This window comes from Vulpes lagopus, chromosome 8 (assembly GCF_018345385.1).
Source record: "Vulpes lagopus strain Blue_001 chromosome 8, ASM1834538v1, whole genome shotgun sequence".
NCBI lineage: Eukaryota > Metazoa > Chordata > Mammalia > Carnivora > Canidae > Vulpes > Vulpes lagopus.
In genome coordinates, this window is record NC_054831.1 from 113,788,314 (window position 1) to 113,808,093 (window position 19,780).

At 54.7% G+C, this 19,780-nt stretch overlaps 1 protein-coding gene across 1 annotated transcript in view; it reads right to left on the minus strand.

The window, feature by feature from the left end:
• Positions 1-703: 703 nt before the first annotated feature.
• The window catches only part of NKD1 (NKD inhibitor of WNT signaling pathway 1), an 84,132-nt gene continuing 65,055 nt past the window's right edge, over positions 704-19,780 (minus strand). The window contains exons 5-10 of the mRNA XM_041768029.1: positions 13,366-13,472; positions 10,042-10,137; positions 4,986-5,133; positions 4,406-4,490; positions 2,935-3,062; positions 704-2,192 (exon numbers count right to left, since the gene is read on the minus strand). Coding sequence (XP_041623963.1) covers positions 1,603-2,192; positions 2,935-3,062; positions 4,406-4,490; positions 4,986-5,133; positions 10,042-10,137; positions 13,366-13,472 — 1,154 coding nt within the window. The 3' untranslated portion in view covers positions 704-1,602. The remainder of the gene's footprint in view (positions 2,193-2,934; positions 3,063-4,405; positions 4,491-4,985; positions 5,134-10,041; positions 10,138-13,365; positions 13,473-19,780) is intronic.

Sequence of the window (19,780 nt, forward strand, 5' to 3'; positions counted from 1 at the left end):
GCTCCCAGGGGCTCCAGCCAATGGGGTCTCAGCAGGATGCAGGGCAGGAAGGAATGAGGGCAGGATATGGATTTCCCTGTAGGGTCCCCACAAGGCTGGATGCATCCCCGCGTGACGGCCACTCACAGCCCCTTCAGGTGGCTCCCCTAGCCCCACCACTCTGTCTGCTGAAGATGACTCCCACCCTCTTTGCACCACACACCGCTAGCCCCAGATCCTGTATTCTTGCGGAGGCTTTGCCCACACTTTGTAAGCATTCCCTCAAATTACCCAACTGCAGTGTGTGTTAAGTTTTTCATGGGACCCCGCCTGGTGGACAGTGGTCCTTTTCCTAGTCTCCCCAGGCCTCCATCAGATAAAATCGCACTCTGTGGAGGACGCTGCTCCGGGGCCCCACCTCTGGCCACTGTCCCCATGGCCCTCCTAGCTTCTAGACTCCAGCAGGTCTCTCCAAATCTGTCAGACCCTAAGTCCCAAAAAAGAGGTTTGAAAAAAACTGCCAATGAGAGGCAAGTGCCTATTCGCATCTGATGGACCGTGGTCTGAACAGGAGGCACACAAGGTGACATCTGGGCTCAGGAAGTGTCTAGAGAAGCAAGCCACTGACTTCTGTACACTGGAAAAAGTACCTGAGAGTGTATATTTATAGAAAGATACATCGAAACGGACAGCTGGCGCCTAGCTATAGATACAGGAAGCTCTGTTAGAGAACCATGTAGGTACGTATATATTTGCCAACGGTAGAGAACAGGAGGTTTCCACATCTTCGGCCACAACCAACAACACACGAATGCCCGTTCTTGGAAAACCACGCTTGTTTGTGTGGTTGGGTTCCCTCTCCAGAGGTTTCCCAAAATGAGAAGGCTGGTTTCAGGGGGCAGTCCTTAAATATGTGTGTGTCTTTCTAAAAAGAGAGAAAAAGGGAAGGGAGGAGGAGAAGCGTATTTTCATGTGGTGCACGGCAGAAAAGATGGGACTGGCTTTGGGCAGGGACGTGATCCCACTGGAAAGGCCTGAAGGGGAACTCCAGAAGGAACAGGGGTTTCGAGGTTGGGACATGAAAACACAACAGCCAGGAAGGTCACGCGTCCGCAGTCCGCTGAAATCCCTTGTAGCACATTACAATCAGTTAAGGGCAAAACAAAATCAGAATAATACTAAGAGGTAGCAGCTGTTTATCTTCTCGGAGATTTTCGAGGGTCTCTGGAAGCGGGCCAGGTAAGGGTGTTCTCCTGGAAGAGACTAGGGGTAGGGCACAGTTCTGGCCGAGGGCTCCCCCAGAGCCGGCAAGGGTGCGGACCAGCCTGCGTGGAAACTGCAGCTCGGGAGCCCGAGCGAGCCTCCACCGTCAACAGGCCACTTCCAAACCCAGAGTCATTTCTTGGGTAAGTTATGCAGTCCTCACAACATATAAATAAAAGTTTAGTTCTGTGTTTCCATATATCTTCTACATGGAGGCTAGCTGAATATTAGTGGAGTAACAATAATTATTAATAACAATAATCGTCATAATAACAATAATTAATAGAATAATAATGCCTTGGGGGCGCGGGGGAGGAGGGGTCCTTCATATGGCAGGGCTGGGGGTTTCTGGGGAGGGGTCTATGTCTGGTAGAAGTGGTGGTAATGGTGGTGGTGTTCGTGATGGTGGTGGTGTTCGTGTCTCTGGACCGCCTGGCCGGCCGGGCTCTCATACACCACCACAGCGGGCAGGTCCCTCCCGCGGTCCCGCCCCACGACACTGCCGCCCACCGCCAGGGGCGCCTGCAGACCCCGGCCCCCCTGCTGGCTCTCCTTGGCTCGGTGCTTCTGCTTCTTGTGCCCGAGGGGCGCCAGCGTGGGGAGGAGGGCGGGGCTGGCGGCCAGGTGGGCGGCCGGGGACACCGCGGGGACGGCGGGTCCCACGGGGGGTTTGCTTCTTGCCCCTCTGGCCACGTGGCCCACACCCACGCTCTTGCCCTGGGCCTTGGGGGACCTCACAAAGTGCTTGCTCCCGTCCTGGGTGCCCCGGAGCCGCTGCTGGACCTCCGAGACCTTGGCGAATGGGGTGTCAAGGAAGTGGAAGGAGCCCGGGTCCGCGCCTTGGGGCTTTCGGTGTGGGACGTGGATGGCTTCTGGCTCATGGGAGCGAGACCGAGTGGGGTTGGAGGTGCGGGGGGGCAGCTCTGACTTCTGGGCCACTGATGGGGAGCCTAGGAACCAATTTAACAGATATTTAATGAGCACCTACTGTGTGCCCGTGCTGCCCTGTGCCCCAGAAACCACCTCCACCCCCCGGGCTCCGAGTGGTAACTGTTCTTTCTCCCCACCCCGACGGCTGCTCCCCACTGCCTCGGAGGAACCTCTCTGGAAGGGAACGTGGCCATATACGAAGGGGGAAGATCTGCTTCCTTGTTAGGTCCTTAAAAATAAGTAATTGCCTTTCCAGGAGAGAGAGGAGGAAGAGAGAGAGGCGGGTAGCTGTCTGAGGTCATGGGATCGGAAGGAAATCTAGAGGTGCGCTCCTTCACTTTGGAGGTAACCAGCACGCGAGGTAGGAGGAGGCGGAGGAAGGAGTTGGGCGTGTGAAATTAAGTAGGCTACCTCTTCATTTATCTCAGCCAGGGGTCAACAGAGGTCAGCAGCTGATGAGGGCAGAGAGCGGTATTTTGCTTGGAACAGGGGAGCGGGCAGGAGCGGCCTGGGGGTGGGGGGCGCAGAGCTGTTGTTCTCACTGTATGATAGACCCTATTGATACTATTTGATTTTGTTCAACCTGGGGCATGTTAGTTTTTAAAACGTTTTTAACGTCATCTCTTCCGAGAAGTCACTTTAACCCATCCAATGAAAGCTGTACCTTCTCCCAGCCCGGGGTGGGGATGCAGTGAAAGCCACCCCGCATGGCCCACCCAGCTGTCCCCTCGCCCCCCCTCCCAGATGTAGGAGCTCCCTTACCAGGCCCAAACTGGGACGTGTAGTTCTCTATCCCGGCGAGATCTAAGTAGTGGTTTCTCCTCTCAATATTCTCATCCACGCAGTGGTGGTAGCAGCCAGACTGTTCCAGACGGCTGTCACCCTGGAACCTAGGGCAAGAAGGCAAGTGAGTGGGTGGGCCCTGGCCCTCTGTGGGGGTAGCCCCATGTCTACCGGGAAGCCACTAGGACAAAGCCTTCTGGACCCTTCATTCATTTCCTTCTGGGTCTTTGGAAGGGGCTGGGGTGGGGGAGGGTGGGGAGAGGGAGTGGTCATCTCAGCCACCTGTGTTTCCAGTTCCTTCCCTGACAGCAGAGATGCAGACCTTTGCTGGCCTCCCTGGGCCTTCTGGGGAGGACTGGAGAGGCATTTGCTTTGGACAGGTCCAAAGTAAAGTTGAGAGGTTACTGGTCAAAACTTAGGGAACCTCAAAGTCAGGCTTCAAACCACGTGTGCCCACGGTGGACAGGACACCTAAGCCCTGGGCTGGTTCCCCAGAGAGCATGGGCAGCAGAAGACCCCAGGCCACTGCGGCTGAAGGGGGCAGGCTCTGTAACCTGCCCCAAAGCGAAGAACGGGCCTTACGAATGTGTATGTAAGGAGGGAGTCTGAGCTTCCTGCTTCTCCCTTGCAAGGCTCTCCCATCTGCCAGTCCCACCTCCCTCATTACTCCCCGACCCCCTGCTCCCTGCACCTTCACACACCAAGCTGGGGCCCCTGCTGGGACCACCTCCCAGCTTGCCCCTATGGGTGGGTGCTTCCCACAATCCAGTTATGTCCTTTCCCTTCCATGCAGGTATTCCCATCTCCCCCCTGACTTCAGGGCCGCTAATGCCTCCTACGTCCTCCTGCCTCCTAGGCTGCTGTTACTTTATATTCCTGTTTACTCAGTGACTCAATGTTTTTCTTTAAACACACTCTCTCTTTGCGTCCCTCCCTCCATCCCCCCTTGCAGTTAAAAGAAATAACAGGTGGAAGAGAACCGCAGCCTCACGATCCCTTAGCCACAATTCTGACACCCAAAAAAGCCTGAAGACAAAGATTTTCTCATTACCTATGGGGCAGCCCAGACTGCCCTAAATGGATGTGATGGGAGCTACAGCCTTTATATCACTTTGTGTGGATATTCATATGTCTCCGTGCAGAAATTTCAGTGTGCTAAATCCCAGGGTGCTGCCCAGATGCCAAATAGAATACATGAGAAATACACCAGGAACATCTTTTCTAAAATCCAACAGATGCTGGATTCCAAAACATTTCTGGCCCAAAGAGTTTTGGACAAAGGAATGTGGACCTACATTTAGTTATTTTTTTAAAAATTGATTTGTGAGCCTATCCTCCGAAATCACTTGCCTCCAGCTCAGTCCCTCAGGTGCAGGTACACAGCTGGTGTTCAATATGTGGTCAGGTGCATTGGGCTGCTAGCCACCCCCCCCACACACACACACTTTACCTGAGTGGGGCTCGCTGCTTCTTCTCCCAGCTTCGGAGCTCCTCGGCAGGCTTGGTCTCCGCTCTGGGCCTCGTGCCCTGCAGGTCTGAGTCCCACCCGAGAAACAGTCAGGTGAGCGGCTTGCACCTGTGCCCACCAGCTTCCTGGCTTTGCTGAGGTTTTCTGAGCTCCCTGGCATGTCGCCCTTGATAAATGGTCCACAACTGCTCACAATGGCTCTGTGGTAAGGGTTCTCCAAGCCAGGACCCGACAGAGGGGTCTCACATCTACATGGCCCCTTACCTCCTGCCCCCCCACCCTCCCAGACTCACCTCCTCCCCAGACTCCTTGGCTAGCCTGCATTATAGCTGCATCCATGCCCATGCCCACCTCCAGCTTTGCCTACCCAGGGTCTCCCACCCGCAATTCCTTTCTTATCCAAATCCTGCTTTTTCAAGGATCTGCTCAAATTCCACCTGTCCACAAAGTCACTCCCAGTCAAAGGGGCTCCTTTCCACTCCTCCCAGGTAGGGTGGTGATCCTTCCTGAGATCTGGGAGTGGACTGGCCCCTGTGGCCTGGGCAGCCCTCCAGCCCCTCACCAGGGTGATTGAGAAGGATGCCCTTCTTGCCCTGGCTTCCATCAGGGGCCACTGTGAGCTTCACCCGCAGCGTCTTGCTCGAGGTCGGGGAATGGTTGACAGAGGAGTCAACCACCTCGTAGATGGTGTGCAGCAGGCTGGTGATGTCCTGTAGGGGAGCAAAGCAGAAACCCACAGGGGGCCTTTAGCCACCATGCATGCACAATACAGGAATCAGAGGGCTTATGAAACCTGAGAAAGCGAAAACCCCCTGGCTCCCTCTCTTCTGCCCTTGAGCTTCTCTGCACCCACCCCCAGTTTGCCCCCTCCTCTTTCCATCTTAGGAAGCCCATGAAGGAGGTGCCAGTATACCCATTTTACAGATAAGTAAAGTCAGGTCCACTAACATCATCCACCCAAGTGTCTTCTCCCAAGCTGGGGGGGGGGGGCTTCCAGCTCTAAATGATGTAGGAAACCTGTGGAAAAGGTATTTGCTCTTTATAGGTCGGGGCCCCAGATAGCCAATTACCCACCCTTATGGCTCTTCCTACACAGATAGAGCCCTCACCTTACTCCCCACCCACAAGCCCTTCAGGCAGAGGTAGCAGAGGTGACACCAAGCACTGCCATGGCTAGGCAGGGATATGGATGAGTGACTTGGAGTGGGGAAGCACCCACAGATGTAGCACCCACTCAGCACAGCTGATATGCCCTGTGGCAATGGGGACAGGCATCTCAGAAATCCAGAATCTTCTGCTAAATCTTCAGAACCTTTGATACTGGAAACTCATCTAATTTTTGTCAACTCCCCATTTCTCCGTCTCCCCAGCCGCTGGCACTCTACTTTCTATGTCTACAAATCTGACTATTCCAGGGACCTCAAAGAAGTATTATCGCACAGCATCTGCCTTTTTGTGACCGGCTTGTTTCACTCAGCACAACATCCTGGAGGTTCATCCATATTGTGGCACCTGTTAAAATTTCCTTTCTTGGGGTCCCTGGGTGGCTCAGTGGTTGAGTGTCTGCCTTCAGCTCTGGTCATAATCCCAGGGTCCTGGGATTGAGTTCCACATCAGGCTCCCTGCAGGAAGCCTGCTTTTCCCTCTGCCTGTGTCTCTGCCTCTCTCTGTGTGTCTCATGAATAAATAAATATCTTTAAAAAAAAAAAAAAGAATTTCCTTTCTTTTCAAAGCTAATACCACACTGTATGTCTATGTTTATCCACTCATCTGCTGACGGACACTTGGGTGGCTTCTGTCTTTTGGCTCTTGGGAGAAATGCTGCCGTGAATGTGGGTGTACAAGTATCTTGAGACTCTGCTTCGGGGGGTACATACTCAGCAGTGGAGATCATATGGTAATTCTGTTTAGCTTTCTGAGGGCCCTCCATGCTGTCTTCCACAGCAGCCACACCATCTGACATCCCCACTGATAGTGCAGGGGTTCTGATTTTATCACTTCCTTGGGGACACTTGTCATTGTTGGTCAGTTTGGTTTTTTTGTTTGTTTTTTTGTTTTTAGTAGCCATCTTACGGCATATAAGGTAGGATCCCCACTGTGGTTTGGATTTGCATTTCCTAAGTGATGTTTAGCACCTCTTCCTATGCTTATTGGCCATTAATTTATGTATCTTCTTTGGAGAAATTATCAAGTTCTTTGACCATTTTTTAACTGGGTTGTTTGTTTTCCCGCTGTTGAGTTGCAGTTCTTTTTTATATTCTGTATATTAATCTTTCATCAGATACGTGATTTGCAAATATTTTCTCCCATTCTGTAGGTTGCCTTCCACTCTGCTGTGTCCTTTGATGCACAGAACTTTTTAATTTTGATGTAGTCAATTCATCTATTTTTGCTTTTGCTGCCTGTGATAATTTTTAACAAAAACTTCTGGGGGGCTGGGTTGGAACATCTCGGGGCTACATCAGGAGTGTGGAGGCTGCCAGTTTGAGACTCAGGCTCTCTGGCTCACTCAGCAATCTAGCTCCTCTGGCAGGGCCCACAGAGGACTCCTTTTCTCCTCTCTTCTGCCCTTGAGCTTCTCTGCACCCACCCCCAGTTTGCCCCCTCCTCTTTCCATCTTAGGAAGCCCATGAAGGAGGTGCCAGTATATACATTTTACAGATAAGTAAAGTCAGGTCCACTAACATCATCCACCCAAGTGTCCTCTCCCAAGCTGGGGGGGGGGGGGTAGGCGGGGGCAGTGATTTGGGGTCTAGGAACAGGCATGCTCCTGCAATCCCAGCTGAAGAATCAACTCCTGCCTGTGCATGGCCCAGCATACAGAAGTGGGTGCCTGTGAATATTTATTGCACAAATGAACAGGTACTTTCTTCTGAGTTGGGAAGTGAGCCCAGAGCCGGCTCTGGGCTGTAGCTGCAGCGAGGAGGGAGCCTGTCTGCCCTAGCACAGAGAAACATGCCCGCAGACGGCCGGGAGCATGGAGGGGACTGGTATTTATAGCCAACTTTGAGGAGTGGCCTTGAGGCTAAAAATAGACCAAGGGGAAACACGAGGCTGGGTTCTCCCTGGACTGGAAGCCAGCCTCCTTGCTCCTCCTCGGCAGGAGGAAGACACAATGCAGGGATGGCCTTCTGTAGGCCAGGCTGCGGCACCCTCCTTGGGAAATCTCCCTTCCCGGCTCTTCCTCTTGTAAAGGAAAGCAAGATGCAGAGCCAGATGGCAGTGTCTGGCCGCGGGTTTCTGCAAGGCCTCCGAGGTGGGGGGCAAGCCCTCTCCTGGTCAGCCTTTCTGAACCAGCAAGGAATGAAGAGGGCAGCTAGCAGGGGCAGGCGGCAAGCAGGGGCAGCATGGTCTTCGTCCCCACATGCATCAGAAGAGAAGGCAATGCCACCGAGAAGCCCAGGCTGGCTGCCTGCGTGGCCTGGACAGCCAGCCAGGGCCACGGCCATTCAGCTCAGTGACCAGGCATCCAGGCTGCAGTGTGCTGCCCCGTGAAGGTAATTACACCGCAGCTGCCATTCCCAAACAGGACTGGGAGGAAAGGCGGCTCTCGCTCCAGGAAAACCATAACCCCTCACACAAAACATCCCAGCTGGAGGGACGGGGGTTCACCTAAGCCCTCCCCTTGGCCTTCCACAAGATCTCCAACCAGGAAGCATTTCCACTGCTTCCCAAGTCCCCAGGCCCCTTCTCAGGGCTTTGCCTGCCCAGAATCCATTCCCCCACCCCCTGAGGACAATACCTTGATTTTATTTTGGGAGCCATTTTACACGCCCCCCTCTCACTTTTAGTCTTTGTGGCTCATGCATCGAATAACATCCTCCGGCTCCAGGATGTGGAACAGGGCCATCTGAAGCATTGCAAACCCACAGCAAAAATGACTGGATCAGGGCCATTCATGTGAGGCCGTGGGAGCCAGTGAGGTTCGGTTCTGGAATTTCTGAACTGGAAGGGTTGCTGAAAGCCCCGGACAGAGGAGGAAAAATATTAGCCATCACCTTGCTCCTGGCCAGAGGGAACTCTACCATGGAGCCTCTGGATCCAGCCATGCCTGAAGTCAGGCTCCTGGACCACATTTCAATTACATGAACCAATATATTCCTTTTTTTTTTTTTTTTTTTTTACCTATAGCAGTTTGCTGGGAGTCTGTCACTTATATGCCAAGGAGTCCTGAAGGACTGAGAGTCACTCACAGCTTCTTCCTCTACCCTGTTCTAATATTCCTTAAGCCACAGGCTGAGGAAGAGGTGCCCTATTTTCACCCAGGTGTCCCCTCTGGCAGCTTCTCCTGTACCAGCCACAGAGAAGAAAATCCATAGCTCTGAATCAGGCAGGGAGAGAAGACAGCAAAGCTTCCCTGGGAACACACCTGGCACCCTTGAGAGCCAGATGGCAGGCACGTGTGGCCCCCGCCAAGCTACTCTCAGAGCCCTAGGCAGATCTGTAGTAGGTCACACATCTGAAAACCAGGGCCTCCAGGGGAGGGGGAGGATGTTGCAGAGGGTCAGTGGGGAGAGAAAGGAGCCGGATGGGATAAGGGTGAGGCCCAGGGTACGCGGGAGGCAGAGACCCTGCAGTAGTTCAGACCAGTTCATGCCCCTGCTTAAACCAGCCCACCACCAGTGCTTCCCCGAGCACCAGGAACCAAAGCCAGGGCCTGCCCTGCTGGCTCCGGCCAAAGCCACGTCTCCTGTGAGCAGCCACACCAGTCTCCTCCAGTGCCTTGAACACCAGAGCGCCCGGCATCTGTCTCCCGGCTCCGCACGTCATGCTTGGCTCCACATCACCTCCTGCAGGAGGCTTCCCTAGACACGGGGACCCTTCCCTTCACTGGACCCATCAGACTGTGCAATTGTCCCATAATTGTTTGGGATTTGCCCCCTCAGGTGGCTGGATGCTGTGTCTGTGCTGTCCTTCGCCTTGTCCCCACACCTAGGGCATAGTGAATGCACACAGTGGGTGCTCAGTATTCAGACAGATGCAGGGAAGGAGGGTGAGGGGCACATGGAGGAGAGAGAGAGGTGTGGCAGGACGGCCGAGGGGAGAGACGCAGGTGTTCAGAGGGAGAAGGGCGGTGAAGAGCAGGCTGGGACAAGGCCATGCGTAGAGCCACTGGCAGAGCTCTCAGGGCCCGGGGGTGCTCATTTCGGGATCGGCAGAGGGAGGCACCGCCTGGCCTTCATGTGCCCACCCGGCCCCAGCTCCTGGGCAGCCTGGCTGAGGTGGGAAGCGGCCTGGGTGGTCCCAAGCCTGCCCCAGCCAGAGCTCCCCAATCTCAGAGTGGAGGACGCAGGACAGGTCTCTGTGGGGACTCGGGGTCCTCCTCTGGGGAGACCTCGGGGCTCCACGCCTGCCTCCCACCCTCCCCCTTCCCCAGTGGGAGCAGTGCCTCACCTGGGTGCAGGGAGCCCAGCTGTCCCTTCCTCTGTTGCCACTGCCCACTCACCAGGCAGCTCTGGGATACTCTTCCAGGTCCCCCTGGAGCTCCAGCAGCCTTGCTCCCCCTGACACACCTCCCTGCCACCTGTTAGCCTGCCCTCAGGAGGAGGACCAACACGGAAGGTGCAGAAGTGCCCAAGGAGGTGGCCCGTGGCAGCAGGTCTGGCGGGTGCACTCACCTCACGGGTGACCTTGCCATTGTTGTCAAAGTCATACAGGGTGAAGGTCCACTCCTGCCGGCTATCCTCCTCCACAGACACGTCACATTGGAGCTCCTAGACATGAACATACAACACACAGGCATGGCTGGAGTACCCAGAGGCCAGGTCGCAGGCCTGCTGCCTTCCCACTGCCCTCCCCAGACCTTGTGCAAAGGGAGAGCACGATGACCACAACATGGAGGGCCAGGGGAGTGGGGGGAGAGGTCCGCCGGGCAGGGGAGGTCCAGGGAGAGATGCCGGCAGGGGTGCCAGACAGCCTCTGGACCTTTGAGGGCAAAGGAAACACTAGAGGCATGAATTGGAGGTTGGAGGAGAGGCTTTGTGAGCCTGGATGGAGGGACAGAAGTTACTAGAAGACACAGGGAGCAGTAATAAGGAGCAGGCAGGACTCCTTGGCAGGACTCCCAAGGTGGCCACCTGGCCTGGGAGGCAGGAGAGGGTGAGCAAGCATTAAAAGGTAAAGCTCAAGGGCAACCTGGGTGGCTCAGTGGTTTAGCGCCGCCTTCGGCCCAGGATGTAATCCTGGAGACCCGGGATCGAGTCCCACGTCGGGCTCCCTGCATGGAGCCCGCTTCTCCCTCTGCCTGTGTCTCTGCCTCTCTCTCTCTCTCTCTCTCTCTCTCTCTCTCTGTGTGTGTCTTATGAATAAATAAATAAAATCTTAAAAAAAAAAAAAAAAAAAAAGGTAAGGCTCCAGGTACCTGGCCCTTCAGAGCTGTGTGGCCCTAGGCATGGCTGCTCTGTGCCTTGGTTTCCCCCCATATAAATTATGGAAAAGACCAGTACTGATCTCCTAAGGCTATTGGGAGCATGAACTGCCCCCTGCCCGTGTCCCCTCAGTGCTCCTGGGCCAGTTCCTGACCTCCCACCTTGAGCATCCAGCTCCTATGTCCACGAAGACCTGAAAAGCCGGGGATTGTAAGCCCAGGACACCCCAAGGCGTTCGGCATGGCCCTTCTTGGGGGAAGGGGGTTCCCAGTGGGACTGAGCCCCCGCTGCCCTGGCAGTGATCCTGTTAACCTACTGGTTTGGGCTTCCCTCCTTTGCTGCTCCCTGGGATCACCTGCCAAGTCCTTGCCTCTGGCTCTGCGATGGGGAAACTGGAAAAAGCGTGGAACTGTTTGGCACTGAGAGAAGTCCAATTAATAATAGTAACTGCCATTGTCTTTGCTGCAATGTTAACATATGAGGTACGTAATGTTAACAATGGCTTCATTATCATCACTCACAGGACCCGACATGTCTAACCACAGGAACCTGCACTGGGAAGTGATGAGCTCTGTCCCTGGCAGTGTGTGTGCAGGAGCCAGCAGAACACCAGAAAGTTCTAGAAAGGCTGGCTGTTTTGGGAAAGAGATTCACAAGATTCTATAAAAACAAGCAAAGATGCTTCCAGGCCATTCTGTTTCACGTCTTGCCTCAGGTCCCCTCTCCTTTTGCAGGAAGACAGGTTCAGCCCCCGAGAGAGGGGTGGTACCTGGCCTCTGAACGCTGGCAGGGATGTGCCCGAGCGCGGCGTCCCTGCCCCCAGCCTCTGCAGCTCGAAGCCAGTTCCCTCCAGCAGTCCTCGGGCGGCCCACGCGGAGTTCAAAGTCAGCCTTCCCTCAGTTGTGACATGCCCGTCTGATACCTGCCAAGTGCCCGCTCTGCTCTGCAAGGCACCGTTTCATGTAGCACAGCACTCGCCCCGCACACATGTGCGCGCACACACACACACACACACACACACACACACACACACACACTCAGAGCGTTTACCCGATTCCTTCTCTCTGGCCCTTCTGCTCGGCTCCAAAGACAGCTAAAGCCTCAGTAACTATCCCTCCCTCTCTCAACTTCTGTCATATGTGTCTTCTGTCCGCCCCCACCCCTCACCTGGACTTCTCAGGTGAGTCGTCCTCATGGGCCATGGACGAGTCCCAGGCATTAGCCAGGCCCTTTCCAGAAATCAGCCCACTCAGGCCTCCAGGGAAGTGAGACATCTAGGTCTGAGGCTTCCCTCTGCTGCTGCACTTGGCCCTCAGCTCGGCCAGCCACCCCAGAAGACATGCAGGGACCCCAGCGCACTCCAGGAAGAAGCTAGCAACCCCAGCTCCCCAGGTGCATGCTGCCTGCACCCCTCAGCTCGTGCATTCAGGGCCCAGTGTGACCATCTCACACCCTTTCCCGAGTCATCTTCCCGCACCACCGCCATCCCTCTGCAATATAATGCAGCTTGTTTGCACAGAACGGGCGGCACTGGCAGGCCTCTGGGCCTTGCTCCTACTGTTCCCTCCACCTAAAGTGCTCCTTATCCCAAAGGCTCCATGTCATCACCTCTCCCAACTCCTAGTCCCACACTCAGAGGCTCACTTCAGACTCACTCATCCTCCCAACCTCCGCTTGCAGCCACGGCACTGCATGTAGTCTGGAACCGCCACATGTCCGTCACTCTGCAGGCCTCCAGACTCGGGTGGCCACCCCCTCCGCATACTTCCAGATCTCCCTCACATCCCCAACAGTGCAGTTACTGGGTCTGGGTCACTCTCCCAGGCTCCTCACCACACTGTGGTCCATGAGGCAGGAGCCATGCCCAGTTCACTTGGGGTCCCCAGGGAACCAGCAGGTGTGTCGATCAAGTGTGGTTGGAAGGGAGAGGAAAGTGCTTACGTGATAGTGGACAGGCACCCCTTTGAGCACGTTAGATGTATTAACTCCTCATGCTTACAATACCCAAAACAAGATAGATGCTGTTGCTATCCCCATTTCCCAGGTGAGGCCAGCAGGGCTGTGGCAGAGCTAGGACTTGAACCCTAGCCTGCTGGTTCCAGAGTGATGGCCTAGTGGTCTCACGGAGGGAAGCAGAGAAGGAAGGAGAGTGAGGGCAGGGCAGAAAGAGCGTAAGCTCCATGCCAGATAGGCTGGGTTCTGCTCTCCCGGCAGGGAAGGCCATCACCCGGTACAGTGATAGCAGCGCCAGGGCCAGCCGTCACTCCTCTCATGTCCTCTCCCAGACCTCTGGGCCACAGCCCAGTGGCCACAGCCCAGCTGCCACCCCACATTGCAAGGCTGGGTAGCCCGGGCCAAGAGGGGTGGCTGCACACGTCCTTAGGACCTGCATGGAGCTGGGGCAGCCCCAGACATGACGGGACTGTACTGTCATGCCCCACTGCAGGCAGCTGTTCACACAGGAGGTATAAGGCCCTCACATCTGCATAGGCCTCAGTTTACCTCCTAGAAGAGCACTGCTAGGGGGACAGAAACCCTCCTCTCTAGAGCCCAGTGCCAGGAAAGGGAACTTACTTCAAATTTCAGCTGCTTTTTGGAGCCAGGGCAAGATTCGCTCGCCTTCTCCCTCCTCTTATCATCTCCGCTGGTCAGCCCATCTGTCTTCTCTGGAGGCAGGGCCACTGCAGGGAGGACAAGTGAGACAGCATGAGGACAGTCCCCAGCTGGGCCTCGGGGCCACCACACCCACTGTGGCTTTGTTCTGGGGACCGTGTGGAGGAGCGCTGGGGTGCTAGGCCTCTTTCTTCCCTGTGTGCTCAAGTCAAAATCACTTCGCTCGGGGCCTCTGGGTAGCTCAGGGGTTGAGCATCTGCCTTCAGCTCAGAGTGTAATCCTGGGGTCTTGGGATCAAGTCCCACATCGGGCTCCCTGCAGGGAGCCTGCTTCTCCCTCTGCCTATGTCTCTCATGAATAAATAAATAACATCTTAAAAAATTGCTTCACTCTCTGGCCTTTGGTAATGTCCAGGGTTCACATGTGCTGGCCACTCAACTTACCTCCAGGGTGCATCTGAGGCCTCAGAGGCCTCCATTCTCCGCCCCTTATAAGTTCGGACAAGCAGCCTGTGGCCAGCCAGGGCTATGTCAGACCAGGGGCAGGTGGCCAGGGAGCTTGTGGCCCGTGACCATGGTTGGCACAGCCTCACTGCCTTTCCTGCTGACATTTGGGCTTCCTCCAAGATGCCGCCAGCCCGGGGCCCAGCATACGGCACACTGGTGGGTGGTCAGGAGGACTGAGGGAAACGGAGGCGTGGTACCTCTCTCAGCTAGCCTGGGAAGGTTTAGTTTCTGCTTGGATCCGGATCCTTCTGATACTGTGTGTTACCCAGGGTGGGGCATGTAACTTCTCCAGATATCTCAACTAGTTTCTGCAGTGATAAAACAAGGATCAGAACAGCCCCCTCCCCACAGGATCCTTGTGTGGATTCAGTGAGCTACGACCGACTGTCAAGGCCAAGAGCCCAGGGCCAGCACACAGGGTCCCCACCATTGGTAGTCACAGTCAGGGGAATGATGTCCCCTCCCCACTCAATCTTGGGCATCAGCATAGTTGGTAGCTAAGTTTTCTCAAAACGAAGGCTTCGGGGATACAAAAGGGACACGCAAGGATCATATCAAACACAGGCAGTCCAGGATAGGGAACAGGACGGGGAGGGAAGAGCTGAAGATAAGGATGCTCCGGTCACCAGCCCAGACGGGTGAGGACAGGAAGGCCACGGTGGCAACAGACTGACCTGGCTCCTTCCACAGCTCCCCTCCCAGCTGGGCCTGAGTGCCCCCTTCTTTCTCTTCACCCCGGGTACACCCAGAGGGATGCAGAGGGGTAGGGAGGGCCCCACCCTCGATGCCCACATCTCAAGGCAACAACTCCCTAGGGATCCAGCTGGAGACCCTGTCTCAGCCACAGATCCCAGTTCCCTCCCAGTGCTTTCACAGGGAGGCAGATAAGGACAAACCTCAAAGGAGATCCAGCTCCTTGGAGGCCATGGGGCGGGGGCGGGGGGCAGGGACTGATGCTGACCACTTCTGATATAGTGGATAAATCCAGGTCCTGCCTTCCCTGCTCCTCCAAAGCAAACAGTGTAATGGCCAGGAGGTGCGCCACTCCCATGCAATGCTGAGCCCTGGGGCAGGTAAGCGGGCGATTAGCCAGTGACCCAAGGACAGCTGAGCACACAGCCTGGGCCACCCCGATCCCCCACCCCAAATCTGCTGGCATCCTGCTAGTCCGGACCAGCTGCCATCATGGGACCAGACAGGGTGCAATGCAAAGCCACTTTTATCCAGGCCACAAAGCGGTGGGTGCTGCTGTCACCCCATTTAGAAGAAAGCAAAAAGGTCTGGAGGCTTAACAGAGCGAGTGAGGGAACAGGGGCTCTCTCCATTCCCAGCCCTCAGCTGTAGGAACCCCCAGCATCCAGTGGGTGCAGCTGAGCTTGGCGAGAGTGTCCTAATTAAGACAGTCTGGTCTGGGTCCATCTCCTGGTCCTGCTGCTGACTGGCCTGGGCAACCTTGGGTAAGGCACTACTGATATAGGCACTAGACTTCTCTGGATCTCAGTCTCCTCCTGTGGAATATGGGGATGAAATGGGTTCTTCTTCACAGGGTTACTGGAGTGGTGGGGGGAGGCAATGAGGAAGGTACCTACTTAGCACTGTGGCCTACATGTAATAGGTACTCGATAAATGCTGGCTTTGCAAAAGATGGTCCATGGTCCCAGCTGATAGCCCAGATCGAGGTGATGCCTGTCACCCCCAAACCGCCCCACTGGAGAAACCAGGGTGCTCTCCTGGCCTGCAATACTCTCTATTCAGCCCCCCTGTGGGGTGTGGGGAGTCGGGTGGGAGCGGAGAAGAAAGGAAAACAAAGCCCAGCTCCATCTTCAAAGCTGCAGCCTCCCTCCACAGAGGTCCTGGCTGGAGATGTAAGCCAGCCAGGCTTATCGAAACCAAACTTCAAGTTCAAAGAGAAGTTATCAGAAAACCACCTTCAGGTTCAACATTGCCTTTCAAGTTCCACTTGATAAAACCCAAAGAAAAGAAAGCTCTGTCCCTGTTCCCTCCTTCTCTGGAGCACCCCTCCCCACATGTGGGTCCTCCCTACGTAGCTCCCCTCCTTTCTCCTCACCCACGGCAGGTGGAAAACATCCCCCTCGACCACTCACCCTCATCCTGTGTCTTCTCCAAAGGCCAGCGTGGTCTGGATTGCCTTCTCTTCACCAAGGGGTCCCTCATCACCACCCCATCCCCATTCAGAAAACCGCCCCAGGCACCTGTGGCACTGGCCACTGATGGGTCATAGGACTGGGAGCCCTCCTGCCCCAGAGCCCTGGGGGCCAGAAACAGGGAAAGTCAGCACCTTCTGCCCCCGCCAAAGTCCCTTCACCCTGTCACTGTCCCTTCTGCTCCCCAGTGACCAGAGGAGATGTCACAGAGCTGATGGGAAAGCCTAGCAGGCCCTGAGTGCCAGGGGCAGGGGCCGGGACACAGGGCCCTGCTCCTACACCCACATGTGAACCCTCTCAAACCAGACATTAACCAATTCCGGCCCCACCACCCCTGCACAGAACAAACCTCTCTCCCTCCATCCATCATTGGGCTCGTGGGCAGGCATACGAAGGGTAAAGGGTGCTCACTTGGGACACCAAGGTCCCACCAACCAGCAAAGAGAATGGCATGTTTGTCACAATGGGCTTTGGGGTCAGATTCCGAGCCCAATCTCTGTCCATTCTCTGTCTCCTACTCCTGCTCAACCCAGAGATTTTTTTCTCCCAGAGATGATCTTCTGGGGGGGGAGGGGGAGGCGGTACATAATGTCAAAGGGACTCTGATCACTCTTTAATCACTCATGGTAACAACAGGAGATACTGCTAATTTGAAAGAAGAAAGGAAAGCTGGAGCAAAGGTAGGAAAAGGAAGGGAAGAGATGGAGTAAGGAGGAAGCAAAGCCTTCAAATTCAAAGACTCGTATTCTGGGTTTACGTCCTGCGTTCACATCACTGTGACGTACCTTTGGATGACTAAGAGCAGGGGCTGGCAAGCTACGCCCTGTCCACCCACCGCCTGCTTTTGTAAATAAAGTTTTATTGGGACACAGTCATGCTCATAGGCACTGTGTATGGCTGCTTGGCTCTACACTGGCAAAGTTCGGTCGTCACAACAGAGACTATATGGCCCACAAGGCCTAAATGATGCACTCTCCTGGCCCTTTGTAGAAAAGTTTATGAACTGCTCTTAGGTAAATGCAGCCCTCCCTTCCCGCCAGGGTACCCTGATAAGCAGGATGCAGGCTGGATTTCACCTTACTGCTCACCTGCTTCACTGGAAACTCTTGTGCAGTACACAACCTGCCCAACCATGCACAGTACACATGGAAGAAAGAAAACATCAACTCTGCTTTCTTGAAACCAATTCTCAGCTCAGATGAGTCTGGGGGCGGTGTGTGGAGCTCCTTCTCTTTGGAAACTGCTCCCTGTCGCTCCTCACACCACGGCTGCAAGGAGCCTGCTGGCTGTGTTTACCAGATGATGGATCTCTCCCACATTAGCTCCCAACCTGGCATCTCTCCACCCCCAGCAACTGCCAGATTAAATGCATTACTTGACCATCTTCACCGGGCTCCCTTTGATGTTCCCTTCTCAAGCTTCAAAATACCTTTTGGAGGGAGATCAGACAGCATTAAACAGAATTACTAATTAATTAAGCAAAGTTAAATTTTAAACACTGTTTGTTGTGTTCGCCAAAAGCCTGAACAGAACAGACTTTTTTCCTCCACTGAGATCAAAGACAGTCTCTTCCCTGTCCCTCCCCCAGTTTAAAAGAAGAGGGGGCTGGGGAGGGAGAGAGGGAAAGGAGAAAGTCAGAGGAGCACCAGCGAGTGAGGAAAGACCCGAGTGGGGATGGTTGTTGGCGATGATCATGGGGCCAGCTCCCGGCCCCCACCCCACAGCCACAGCCCCAACAGAAGGTATCAACAGCTCATTTGGGACCACATGCTGGGAGAGCCCCGGTCACCTTCTCCAGCCTCTTTAGCCTGGCAAATAGCAGTGACCCCAGGAGCAGGATGGCACAGCCCACCCAGCCCGAGCTGCTGACAGCTGGCACCACCCAAACAGCATGAGAAGACGGCTACGAAATAAAACAGATCCGCCCTCTCGCAGCCCCACCTTCCCTGGCACCCAGGCAGGACCAGCACCTCAGGGCTCTTCCCTGCAGTGGGGGTGGCTGGGGGGGGGTTGGGGGTGGTGGTGGTACTCGGGGTCATCTGGGAAACAGGTTGGGTTGTGCCGTGTAGCACTCTAGGGGGCGCCATTCATAGTCTGGGCCTCATTTTGGACAGATGGCAGAAAGGTGTCTTGCGGGGGTGTGTGGGGGGGTGCTCCTTCCTCTAATTTGCACAAATGAATTTGTCGTGAGCAGAGCGTGGTCTATCCCCATCCGGCCCAGCACTTCATTCTGAGCAATCTGATCTGGGATCTTCCGATTCCTTCACAAGAGCCTGCCACATCCTGGCAGCCAGACTGCAAGTCTCATGGGAGTCCGGACCCTGCCGGCTAGTGCCCCTGGGATGCCCACAGTGCACAGCATGCAGCACGTACCACGCACATGCACGGAGCACTGTTCCAGCCCAGAATGTTAAACTGCACCAAATCCCATAGGCGGACACAAGGAAGGCACATAACGAATGCACCACAAATTCTGGCTTGATGGAGTTTGGGAACCGGCGTGAGAAAGGGGGTGTGCGAAAGAGGTAGGTCTGTTCTTGAACCCCATACTTAGGCTAAAATCCAAACCCTGGATGATAGCAGCAAACGCCAGCTTATTTTAACACAATCCAGAAAGGCCTGGTTGATAATAAACTTAGGAAGTAGGGACAAATTTGAAACACCATTACAACTATTATCAGCCCCCTCCTGCTCTGCCCAGAGACCAGAAATTACTAACACTCAGACAGGCTCTCTCTGTCCGGTTACCTACCACGTTCTCAGTTGATACGACATAAGATCTAACACAAGCCAGAGCTTCCTTGCTGGAGTTTGGACGCCCGCCCTGATGTCCCCACAGGCCCTTCTCAATTGTCCACGTACAGATTATCTGCTGCAAATATTTTAGTGGCCCTGAGGGTGGCTGGCCAGGATGTTTCTGACTCCCCAATCCTCCAGCAGCAGCTGTTAGAGGGAATGCAGATGAATTTTAATATTAGCCTATGCCAAATATAATTAGGCGGGTAAATCTGCTGCCAGTAAAAAGAGAAAGATATCATATGTGCATTCCAGGCCAAATGGTTTCTCGCATCATTTGTGCGAGACTCTCCTCAGGGAGCCAGGGTCCGAAAGACACGCAAATCTGTTTGTCAACGAGCACAAGGGCAGGCTGGTGAAGGTAGTAGGTACGTGAAGTATTCTATTAGGGCCTCTCAAGAGCACCAGGTTGGGTAGGCTACTGTTTGCATTTTACCAAAGAGGAAACCAAACTTGAGAAGTGAAATGGATCAAGCCATTTATTTCTCCGCTGAAAATGATCTCTGGGCTCTGTATCTCCCCGGAACTGCTTTTCAGGTTTTGACTCAGCGGTGCTCTCATGCTGTTATCCCTGCCAAGAACACTTGTCCTGGCTCTCCAGCTCCAGCTCATCCTTCAGGTCCTCAGCTTAGGCCCTCCACCCTCTGAGCAGGTGCCCGCACACCCCCAGGGGCAAGACTAGGGTTCTCTGCTCAGGGAGTCTGTCTTATAACTGCTATTATCACTACTTGGTTTATTCCATCTTCTTACTATAGCCCCAACATATAGCATAGTGCCCATCACACCCCATTGAGGCACATCGATACTGTCACCATCATCATCATCATCATCACCGTCATCATCAACAACAAAAAAAACAACAACAGTAAGTCACACTACCAGGATTTGAACCCAGAAGGTGGAGATATA